The following is a 12,458-nucleotide window of genomic DNA, read 5'->3' on the forward strand; positions in this document are numbered from 1 at the left end:
TTAAAGGGAGAGGGTCTGAGGGCTCTGCAGGTGGGGCTGCTCCGGCTGGCCCTGCATGGCTGGGGCTGGCGGGCCCACGCAACTGGCCCGGGGCTGGGGGCTAATGGTTAGGGTCAGTTAACCAGTAAGACTAATGTTTTAACTGTTTAACTATTTAGTATTTTACATCCTTATGCTCTACTCCACACTTTGTTGCTTTCCACACTAATTAGGCCTCAACTGGAGTAGTGTGTCCAGTTTTAGGCTCCACATTTCAGGAAAGATGTGGACAAATTAAAGAAAATCCAGAGAAGAGAAAAAAAAATTAAAGGTCTAGAAAACATTATCTATGAGGTGAGATTGAAATAATAGGGTTGTTTAGTCCGGAGAAGAGAAGACTGAGGGAGAACATAACAGTTTTCAAGTACATAAAAGGTTGTTACAAGGAGGAGAGAGAAAAAATGTTCTCTCTAACTCCTGAGGATAGTACAAGAAGTAACGGGGTTAAATTTCAGCAAAGTCAGTTTAGGTTAGAAATTAGGAAAAATTTCCTGTCAGGGTGGTTAAGCGCTGGAATAAATTGCCTAGGGAGGTTGTGGAATCTACGTCATTGGAGATTTTTAAAAGCAGATTAGAGAGGGATGGTCTATATCAGTGGTCACCAGCCAGTCAATCGCGATTGACTGGTCGATCCTAGAGTATCTCCCAGTCGATTGAGATCTCCGGCGGCACAGTGGAGCTGCCGCTAAAACAGGTACCCTGCTTGCTCCACGCCACACCCGGAAGCGGCCAGCCCAGCCCCGGGGGGTGTGGGGTGTCTCCCTCCGCGCGCTGCTCCTGCATGCAAGCACCGCCCCTGCAGTTCCCATTGGCCGGGAATGGAGAACTGTGGCCAATGGGAGGTGCGGGGATGGTGCTTGCAGGGAGGGGCAGTGAGCGGAGCCACGTGCCATCCCGTCCCCCCACCCCCAAGGGCTGCAGGGGCGTGTTGGCCCCTTCCGGGAGTGGTGTGGGGCTGGGGTAGGCAGGGAGCCTGCCTTAGCGGCAGCCACACTACACCACCAACCGGGAGCTGCCGGAGGTAAGTGCTGCCTGGCAGGAGGCCGCACTCGAGCCCTGAGCCCCCTCCTGGAGCTAGCACCCCATACACCCTCCTGCACCCTGAGCCCCCTCCTGCATCCCAAGCCCCAGCCCTGATCCCCTCCTAGAGCCAGCACTCCGTACCCTCTGCCCCAGCCCTGACCCCCCTCCTAGAGCCAGCACCCCATACCTCCTTCTGCACCCCAACACTCTGCCCCAGTTCGGAGCCCCCTCCTGCACCCAAACTCCCAGAGCTTGCACCCTTCATCCCCTCCTGCACCCCAACGCCCTGCCCCAGACTCAGCCCAGAGCTCCCTCGGCTCCAGTCCAAAGCCCGCACCCCCTCCCAAACTCCAACCCCCTACCCCAGCCCAGTGAATGGGGGTGGGGGAGAGTGAGTGATGGAGGGGGGCGTGGAGTGAGTGAGGCAGGGCTTTGGAGAAGGGGCGGGGTAGATCCTGGGTTGCCCTTAAATTCAAAAAGTGATCTTGGGCGTAAAAAGGTTGGAGACCACTGGTCTAGGTAATACTTAGTGCTGCCTTGAGTGCAGGGGACTGGACTAGAAGACCTCTTGAGGTCCCTTCCAGTTCTGTGATTCTGTGATATTGTAGGATGGATAATATAATTCAAAAATCGTCTAATTTCTTTAAACTGTTTCAGGTTACAAGAAAAAGAAAAAGTAGGTTTTCAATATAAATGTTCTGCCTCTATAATAAGAGGTGGTTCATGTTAGATTGCCTCCGCTCATGGGTTAAACATTCATGTGCAGATAACATTTTATGTAATCTAATGCAGCTCTTACAGATGACAAAAATGGCTTGCATTTTCTGTTTCATATGCTACAGTGTTCATTCAGCAATAGTGTACATTGCCTTTTTAAAATAATTTTTCTAAATTTACTTTAATCTCTGTACACAGTTTGATCGTGAACATTTCAGCGAAGTCTTTGTAGACCTAAAATGGTTTGAAAGCAAAGTAGGCAATAAATACCTCAATGAGGCAGCTGGTATCGCAGCAGAAGAAGCAAGAAGCCATAAGCAAAAGAAACAGAAGGTTGGTATTTTAAATGTACAGCTCTGAAAATGTAGAAATATTCAGCTATTTGTCAAAACATATGAGTAAAGATCTGTTAAATTATTTTTAAAATCTCAAACTGTTAAATGTTGTGGTATTTTATATTTTTTACTTCTGTTTTTTTAGAAATCAGAAATGATGGAAAAATTTAATATTTGTTGAGCGATATATCTGTCTTATACATACGTATACATTCATACGCACTTTCCAGTGCCATTTTTCTCAAATTAAGCACATACTTTTTAAAAAAAATAAAAGATAGAAATCAGTGTGTCTTTCCATCAGCTGCTATTGAACATCATTCAGAGGGAGAAGTCATACTGTGAAAGTTAGTCTTGGCAGCTCAGAAGATGGGTGTGTCAGTCAGATGTTTGATGCTGATTAAGTAAACAGCTTGCTCCATCAGAGCTGATATCTTAGATTTTACATCAAAATGGCAATGCTGTTTTAAAGTCACTTAAAAGTATTACCTTCTTTCTCTTGCACTAACTCTTTCCTCTATTTTTGTCTATGTCCCCAACCTCACAACTCCTATTTTCCATTCTGTCTGCCCCTCCTATATGCCTTCAGCAGCAGAAGTGGACCACTCTTATTTCTGCACAGTGGCATTTTTCCAGTGGTACTGACAGTAGTAGCAGCAGCAGCAGCATGAAACTCAGCTGTGATCAACTCCATCAGTGTACTTAACTCTGCCACTCACTAGTACTGTTTGGGTTTTGTAAGAGTAAGCCATATGCTTTAAAATGCATATGTTTTAATATGATTAGCTGTACTCTTGGATACTTTTTCATCTGTCGTAGATGAGGAGGGTAGCTGTACAGTAGTAGATAACCTTTTTGATTGCTCCATAAAATGTCAGTGACAGCTGCTCAGAAGGCTAATTTCACGGCTACTGTGGAAAAGTGGCTAGATTAGGGGCTGATGATGTCACTGGCACCTACTATAAGTGAAGAAAAATGTAGCACCCAAATGAAGACAATAATTGGCCAGTGTGATCAAATAAATTCCATCTGCCCCCCTTTTTTAGAGGCTTTTTAATCAGACATAGATATTAAACAATATTTAAAAGTTTTTTTCCTCATAGTTCCTTTAAAAAAAAACTCTGTGTGTGTATGTATGTGTATATATAAAGCATTTTTGAAAAACAGTTATAGGGCAAAACAAGTGCAACTCTTTTGGTGTTTGTTTTAAAAAGTAAAAAATTTCTTCAGCATCTTAGTTTTTAAGTTGCACATTAAATGGTAATGTGTTATGTTACCTACATATTGCCATGTATTTCTTGTTTTGTTTACCTCAACTGTGAATTCATAATTTTAATAGGTTCAGGAAAACTCCATGTGTTTGGCTGCTCTAGAGAAAACTGAGGATGGAATTATGACTTCTTCTAAAAGTAAGTGCAAAGTATTATGCAGAATACATACTGTAGAACCCTGATGATCTGTACAAATATTTGGGAAACCAATTGTGAATTGGTAAAGAAGTGCAAACAAATACAACTTAAAAAAATAACAGCAATATATTTTTTCCTAGTAACCTATGTGGGTGAGGACAAAAATAATGGATTTACTTTTTTGCTTGTGCGTTTGAGTTTTAAAATTAGTCCAAAGCACCAAAGCATAGGATATGTAATTTTTTTCATTTAGAAATTTAAATATATTGGTCAGTTTATAAAAACAATGAATTTTTAGTGATATTATAAGTCACTATTAAATCTTTGCCATATTTTGGTTCAAATTATAAGTGTGCAGATTATTATTTTCTGACAGCATTTAGCCTGCTCCCATAAGTTTTTTTGGTCACAGAGCACATAGTGGCAAATTGTATAACTTTTACAACCTTTGACCATTTGCAGACTCTTAATCCAGTAAGGTTTTGGACCGAATGATACGTGTTTTATTGTTCATTCTCTTCCTGTACAGAAAGGAATATTTCTCTTCAACTGTGAATTCAGGAATAAAACTACAGTAACAATGTCAACACTGAACAGTCTAAAATCTTTTGGCTAAGAAATGAATGTTAATCCAGTCTCTTTATTGGCTTCATTTCAGATGCATTGGAAGATGAACAAGAAGATGAAGACCTGTTTGAGACTGAGTTCAGGCAATACAAGAGAACGTATTATATGACTAAGATGGGTGTGGAAGTAGTTTCAGAGTAAGTCTATACTGAGCTTGCTTTCATTTTTTAAAATACAGAAGACAAGTCTCTTAAGATATGTCTACACTGCAATTAAAGATCTGTGACTGGCTGGACCAGCTCTGGGACCCCCCCCCCCACCTGCAGAGTCCTAGAGTCCGGGTTCCAGCCCAAGCCCGGACTTCAACACCTCAGTTAAACAGCCCCTTAGCCCAAGCCCTGCGAGCCCAAGTCAGCTTGCATGGGTCAGCTGCAGGTGTCTAATTGTATGTTGACATACCCTCAGTATCTGGAATCTAAGGCAGCATATCCAGTCCTCAGGAAAGGAGTTCTTGGTGTTAAGCTATAGCCATGACACTTCTTTTTGTATCAGTCAGAGGTATTAGTCAACTGAGAAGTTTGCCATGATAAGCCCTCCTGTGCCAGAAGGAAGATCCATTGATATGACTCCAAAAGGGGCCCAGAAGACCGTGTAGTTGCTAATTGTTCAAGAAGCTTTCCCTTGAATCATATATTAGTAAAAAGTAAATAAACAAGGAAAAAAATCAATACGTAACATTTCTTTCTCTTTTAAGTGACTTCCTGGCTGGTCAGGCTGAATGTTATGTCCAGGCAATACAGTGGATTTTGCACTATTACTACCATGGGGTTCAGTCATGGAGCTGGTAAGAGAATTAATGTCAGATGAGAGATCCTGAATTGTGTTGGGATCAAGTGAACTTTGAGTAATATATTGACACCATTTAATGCAGGGGTAGGCAACCTATGGCACGTGCGCCGAAGGCGGCACGCGAGCTGATTTTCAGTGGCACTCACACTGCCCAGGTCCTGGCCACTGGTCCGGGGGGCTCTGCATTTTAATTTAATTTTAAATGAAGCTTCTTAAACATTTTAAAAACCTTATTTACTTTATATACAACAATAGTTTGGCTATATATTACAGACTTATAGAAAGAGACCTTCTAAAAACGTTAAAATGTATTACTGGCACCCGAAACCTTAAATTAGAGTGAATAAATGAAGACTCGGCACACCATTTCTGAAAGGTTGCCAATCCCTGATTTAATGTATGTTTGTTTGCCTCTGTATTGTATATGTTGCAGTACTGAAATTAACTCAAATTACTTTTTTTTTCTTCTGTAGGTATTATCCTTATCATTATGCACCTTACCTATCAGACATTCGCAATATCAGTAAACTCAAAATCCAGTTTGAGTTAGGAAAACCTTTCATGCCATTTGAACAGCTTCTAGCAGTACTTCCAGCAGCTAGCAAAGATCTGCTACCTAAATGCTACGAGGTAGGCTTTATAACTTGATTTTTACCAGTTTTATCATATACTGCGGACCCTCGCTAGAACGCGTGTCCATATAGTGCAAATTCGGTTATAGCGCAGGACTGCGCATGGATCCCAAATTTACTTACCATCATTGGAATCCACGGTAACGTGGTCCCCGCGTTAACGCAGGACCACGCATGGATCCAAAACCCCGCGTTAATGCGGGGGTCTGGTATACCTGTTATTTTTTTAAATAAGAAACTTCCTTCTGCTATCTTTTCTGTTCCTGTTGTCAAACTGAGCTTGACATTTAGATTGTAATTATATGATTTTAAAGCATAACATTTTACTAAATTATTCTAATACAATCTTTGGATGCACTATGTAATTTCTGAATGAGGCAGTTAAACTATCAGTTCATTCCAGTTTAGCCTTTACTTTGATTTAACATCATGCCTCACCTGTTTTGTCATCCTAGACTGAATCTTAAATTATCTATGAAAATATAGCCAGACTGAATTCCCCTGTTGTATTGCTTTCTGATTTTCTAGCATTTGATGACTAGTGAAGATTCTCCAATCATAGAATACTATCCTCCAGACTTTAAAACAGACTTAAATGGAAAACAGCAAGAATGGGAAGCAGTAGTATTAATCCCATTTATTGATGAGGTGAGTGCTTTCAACTCATGAAAAAAAATGTGTAACCAAACCCACACAAACTCTTGCATAAGTTACAGTTAAGATTGTAAATAAATAAGTTTTTAAATTGGCATATGATTATTAGGACATTGAAAAATGTAAACGTGTTGCCTGGAAATTCACAGTTAACCTTAAAGTTTAAAATATAATGTTTTTAATTCAGAATACTGGTAGTTACATTTCTACAAGCAACCTTCGCTTTGGAAGGCGTAGTAATTTAAACTTGAAAAATTGGCTTTCTCTGATTGTTGGCATTGTAAGTAGGTGGCTTGTTTTAGTTGGAAATATTTTTTTCCATAAAGACTCCTTATTTTTTCATAATTACACCAATGTACAAAAAAAGCCGCTTGGACAAAGTCTACATAGAAGAAGAATCACTTGATATGAACAAACAGTAATAAGCAGAAGACTTTAAAGGGAAACATTTAAAATTTCAATTTGGTTCAAAGTATTTGTCATTATTATTAAAGCAAAGGTAAAAGAAATAAAATGATCAAGGTTTTTTTGTTTTTTGGGGGGGTTTTTTGCATACAAGGTAACAATTGACAGTATATCAGTTTGTATGAAATTAAGATTGAGCCGGTCAAAGAATGAAAGAAATTATCATCATAATAACAGGATACCCAGAAAGGAAAATAATAAGTAGAGAAAGAAGCCGAGTAGAGTCATGAAGGCTCAGGTCCTGCACTGAGAACTGGTTCTCAGAGCACGATTGCGTGGTTCTCAGAGCACGATTAGGGGCCTTGATGAGTTTCTGAGATATGGGGAGCAAATGACTGTTCACATGGGGACTATTATATGGAAGACCTAGGGGAATGTAATGATTATACATATGAGTATCTGCATCTACAGTAGTCATTACACAATTTCTGTGAGGTTCACAGCCTGTTACCTGGCATTGTCCAGCAGAATCTGTTCGGATTTTGTTGTGTATGTTAAATTTAAACTGGAAGAGGATGAAGTGAATTTTACATTATGGCAAATTTGTGTCCAGTTTTCATGCCCCAGACAGATTCCAAGTTAATCATTTTATTTTGTTCTAGATGGGAGCAGGATAAAAAGCAGGAAGCACTTATCCGCTAGTTATGTTGGCCAGCAAAGTGCAGATATCCACCTGCCTTGGAGATAAATTCTTGAAGTGAGAAAGCTGGAATGATTGACTTGAATAGCAGATGCAGTTTTTAAGTAGAGTGGGAAGCTTGAGTCAGGAAGATTATACTTTTTTCCTTTGAAATATTTTTGATTGCTCATCTCACTTTGACCATGAGTTTTAAAATATTTAATTTAATAAAAAAATTAACTACCAGTGGAATTTTTAATTTAGAAACGATTGCTGCAAGCCATGGAATCTTGCAACAAGTGCCTACTGGAAGATGAGAAGCAAAGGAATACTCACAGTGAGTGCCTAATGTACTGGTATGACAAAGACACAGAGTTCAAATACCTGTCACCATGGCCAGAGAAGTTCCCTGCTATACAAAGATGCCACACCAGGTAATTTGGTAGTAATTATTCTATAGTGGATCAACTAAAAAATATTTGGATAACCTGTTTTTAGAATTTTTATATTTTTTCCTAGCATTTTAGTCACAGCATCTAACAATTGGTACAGAAACAGTAAAAACAGACACTTAATTGTGCTGCCCACGATGAATGATAATAGTCATAGTTGCTAAAAGCCAGAGCAGCCACATTTTGCAAAACAAATTAACCAGACACTAAACCACATGCCTTATGCAATGGTCTGCAGGTTTGGTGACTCTCAAGGCACTAAGGGAAGCAGATTCCCAAGGTGGGATGCTCTGAGAGCCTTGCTACCAGTCTTATGAAGGTAAGACCCAGGATATGACCTCAAGAGCGTCCCAGAGAATCTCAACTGTGACGGTGAGGACTGTGAAGAGAATGATGTAAATACCTGGGTAGAGGCGGTTCCTCAGCACACCAGTTCTAAAGCACTAGAGTGCTAAAGATTATCACTAGCATTTTGCATTGTGTTCAAACAGTGCAGAGGGTTAAGCTCAGGTGTTAAGTGATTTATTTGTCTCACTCAGGAAGCAGACAGCTGTACTTATGAACAGGAGCTTCTAGGTGATCTTCAAGGATAGCCCTAAGAAAAATATTTTCAATAGTCTAGCTTGGAGGTAGTGAAGGCAAGGGAGTATTATTGTAAGGTTCCAATTAGAGAGGAATGAAGATCCTTAGATGATGAAAGGTACTGTGTGCCACCTTTATTATCTTAGAATTTTGCAATAACGATGACTCTAATAAGACTCTGAGTCTGTAAAATATTTGGTTAAAAGGCAAGTATTACACTCTCTGTATAGTATGTATATACTGTTTACTCCTATTGCTCCTATTTCTTCCTCTGGCCAGCAGACACTACTTCAGTTTTATCTGAACTGAGTCATGGCAAGCTGCCTTTCATCCATATCCCTATTTTTGTCGTGCTCAGAGAAAGAAATGAGCCAGTAACCTCTCTGGTTGATGAGCAGTCAACACAGTTGAGTATATCAATGACACAGAACTGAGTCTCACTCTCCTAGCACCTTTACATATCCATTGAAAGGTGGGATAACAAGATTGGATTCCACAAGTGAGGGCCTATAGGGAGGCTTTTAGTTGCCCAACAATACTTTATGGCACCTCAGTGTGTGCGCACACCCATTGAAGGACTAGTACAAGATCCTGCAGGCTTGTTGTCCATGCATCACGGTTAATTAAATTAAAAGCTATTAATAGATCTAATAAAATCAGCATGAATTCCATACCCTTGTCTATTGTTAGAAGTAGATAATCCATGGATAACCATCTTTGTTCCAGTCATAGTCAAATACAATCCCAATTTGATAAGATTGAAAGAAATTGCTCGAATTAACTCATCATCACTTCTTGATAACCTTTTAGAAAAGTCAGAGATGATGGCAATTACTGAGGTTGTTAATGTCCAAAAATGGTTTCTTGAGCATGGGCCTAACCACTGCTAGTTTAAGCATGACTGACAGATGGCTCAACAAACAAGCCCATTTTTGATTGATTATTAACATCTCTTTACTGGCTTTAATTATCCATGAAGGACATGAGATCATGTTTAAAGAGAGATTTTTTTAGGAAGAGTTTGAAAGTAGTTTTCTCCAGTACACATTTTGAGAACTAACTTTTCCTTGATATCATGATATTCTTTGTTGAAGTTGTTTTAGTAAATACATTGTTTTTATTAATATTTTTATTTTCTAGGTATAAAACAATATCTTTGGATGCCTGGCATGTAGAAATAATCCACAATAAGATAACTAAAGTTAACACGAGCGCATTGTATTTTTGTGGGTTTCCTACTCTAAAACATATTGCACATAAGGTAAATGATTACTATACTTTGGCATTTCACCCCAACTATTTCACAAATTATTAGGGAAAGATTTGACATATGTTTTGTGTGCTGTCTTTCTCTCACCTAGTTCTATCTTAAAAAAAGTGGGGTACAAGTATTCCAGCAGAGCAGCCATGGTGAGAATATGCTGTTAGAAATCATATGTGACAAGGATTCAAAAGAGCCGGTAAGTATCTCTCTTTCTAATGATAGTCTTAATTATGCACTATATTAGTTAAATATGCCCAATGAGAAGGTTAGGTTATTTATATCACCTTCTGTGTTGTGTTATCATAGGAGAAAATCAAAGGAGAAAAATACATACAGTGAAACCTGCCCTAGGGACCACCTCTCATAGGCAACCCCATGTGTTAAGTAACCAATTTAAATTGTTACCAAGATATTTGGTATAATTTTGTTCAGTCCCTGTTAGGCAAGCAGTAATGCTTGGCTTACACATGGAGCTTTGCATAAATGTGTTACACTCTAATTTTTGCAAAACAACGTATGAGGTAAATAAGTTTCCCTTGCATTTGTACAGAGGGAGAAACTGTGAGGCAGACAGAGGCTGTTACATGCCCAAGGCCAGAGAACAAATCACTAGAGAAGCTGGAATTAGAACTCTTGGAGTTCTTGTGTTTCAGTCCCAGGCTCAGACCTTTAGGTCATATTGCCTTCTCATTTCTACTAGTTCTTCAAGTAGTCTCATGACAGGTTTCACTGTACATTTGGAGATGGTTACCTATATAAGCTCACAGAAAAAAACTTTAATAAAAGGCACTGTAGTCAATAGTAAAAGAGATTAAATGATAAAGGGTAGGGTGGGGGAGGAGAAATTAGGGTGATTAAATGTCCTTGGTTAGTGGGAATCTGTTGGAGGATTTGGATTTTGTCCCCATTTTAAAATATTGGAAGTTACTCTAATGCTAACTGGAAGGGTATCTACACAGCTCATGAAAGTGAACCTCCTAGCCTGGGTCACAGACTTGGGCTCGTGGGGCTTGCACTACTGCACTAAAAATAGCTGAGTAGATGTAGCGGCTCAGGCTTTGAAGCTTGGGGAGGATGGTGGCTTCCGTAAGTATACAATAAGTATCACAATCCAAAGTGAATGTGTTAAAAGCTCTTAAGGCTTTTCATTGTGTATGACTGATAAACTGATACCACTTTCAAATTAGAATTTTTTATTATAGTCAATAATGCTTTCATGTTAATTTCGTGTTTTATAGACAAATATTGCAGTAGTTTTATTTGTTTGGTAGAATAACTGAAGTAGAGTAACTTTTGTTTTTCAGTCTGTAGAAAATGTAGCCAGTTTGGTGCTTGGGAAGTCTGTTTTTGTTAACTGGCCACACCTTGAAGAAGCCAGAGTTATTTCTGTGTCAGATGGAGAAACTAAGTAAGAACAATTGCATGGAAAGTTGTCTGCCTATGTTACTCATTTACTTTCCCAAATGTTCCAAAGGCTACATGTGACGGGTTGGATCACAGAAACCCCCTTGGGAGCTGCCACCCAATGTGCAAAGACTACCCCTGCTCCTATTTTCCCTGCCAGCTCAGGACTCCAATACCCTGTCTTGCTGAGCCAGACACTCCTGTCTGGCTCCAACACAGACCCAGGGTCTGAATCACTTGTCCCAAAGCTGCAAGTTTACCTGAAAACAGCTCACAGTAGTGTGCTTGTCTTTAGCACTCAGATGCCCAAATCCCAATGGGGTCTAAACCCAGATAAATCCGTTTTACCCTGCATAAAGCTTATGCAGAGTAAACTCATAAATTGTTCGCCCTCTATAACACTGATAGAGAGATATGCACAGTTGTTTGCTCCCTCAGGTATTAATACATACTCTGAGTAAATTACTAAATAAAAAGTGATTTTATTAAATACAGACAGTAGGATCTAAGTGGTTCAAAGTAGTAACAGACAGAACAAAGTAAGTCACCAAGCAAAATAAAACAAAATGCGCAAATCTATGTCTAATCAAACTAAATACAGATAATCTCACCCTCAGAGATGCTTCAGTAAGTTTTTTCTCAGACTGGACACCTTCCAGGCCTGGGCACAATTCTTTCCCCTGGTACAGCTCTTGTTGCAGCTCAGGTGATAGCTAGGGGATCTTCATGATGGCTCCTCCCTCCCTTGTTCTCTTCCACCCCTTTATATATCTTTTGCATAAGGCGGGAACCCTTTGTCCCTCTGGGTTTCCACCCCCCCCCTCACTGGAAAAGCACCAGATTAAAGATGGATTCCAGTTCAGGTGACATGATCACATGTCACTGCAAGACTTCATTACTCATTTGCCAGCGCACACATATACAGGAAGACTCACAGGTAAATACAGCCATCTGCAGACAATGGGAGTCATCAAGATTCCAAACCATCCTTAATGGCCCACACTTGACATAATTACAATAGGCCCTCAGAGTTATGTTTTATATTTCTAGTTTTAGATACAAGAGTGGTACATTTCTACAAATAGGATGATCACATTCAGTAGATTATGAGCTTTGTAATGATACCTTACAAGAGACCTTTTGCATGAAGCATATCCCAGTTACATTATATTCACTTATATTTTTATAAAACCATATAGACTGCACAACGTCACACTACACAGTAGTCAAACTATTTTTTAAAAGCAGTGATTCAGAGTGCACTTAGATTAAATTACTTATTTAAAAGGGGACAGAGCATCTCAGGGCAGCAGCTAGAAGAGGAAGCTCTGTTTAACATGGTTCTTGGGGCTTGAATAGTTCTGTGGAGGCACAGATCTCCATTGTTTCCCTCAAGATCTGTGGGACAAACTCCATGCTTATTCTAATGGGAGAGGCTCTCTCACAC

General features: G+C 39.7%; 1 protein-coding gene across 7 annotated transcripts in view; it reads left to right on the top strand.

The window, feature by feature from the left end:
- Positions 1 to 12,458, top strand: part of XRN1 (5'-3' exoribonuclease 1) — an 84,129-nt gene that overhangs the window by 25,803 nt on the left and 45,868 nt on the right. For all 7 annotated transcript variants that reach the window (XR_010590362.1, XM_065556912.1, XM_065556913.1 and 4 more), the window contains exons 10-19: positions 1,978 to 2,112; positions 3,454 to 3,523; positions 4,182 to 4,287; positions 4,845 to 4,934; positions 5,413 to 5,569; positions 6,100 to 6,219; positions 7,574 to 7,743; positions 9,484 to 9,604; positions 9,705 to 9,803; positions 10,912 to 11,015. Coding sequence is in view for 6 of the 7 variants with exons in the window: in XM_065556912.1 (XP_065412984.1) it covers positions 1,978 to 2,112; positions 3,454 to 3,523; positions 4,182 to 4,287; positions 4,845 to 4,934; positions 5,413 to 5,569; positions 6,100 to 6,219; positions 7,574 to 7,743; positions 9,484 to 9,604; positions 9,705 to 9,803; positions 10,912 to 11,015 (1,172 nt within the window). In the remaining variant the exon portion in view is untranslated. The remainder of the gene's footprint in view (positions 1 to 1,977; positions 2,113 to 3,453; positions 3,524 to 4,181; positions 4,288 to 4,844; positions 4,935 to 5,412; positions 5,570 to 6,099; positions 6,220 to 7,573; positions 7,744 to 9,483; positions 9,605 to 9,704; positions 9,804 to 10,911; positions 11,016 to 12,458) is intronic.

Source organism: Chrysemys picta, chromosome 9 (genome assembly GCF_011386835.1).
Source record: "Chrysemys picta bellii isolate R12L10 chromosome 9, ASM1138683v2, whole genome shotgun sequence".
Lineage (NCBI taxonomy): Eukaryota > Metazoa > Chordata > Testudines > Emydidae > Chrysemys > Chrysemys picta.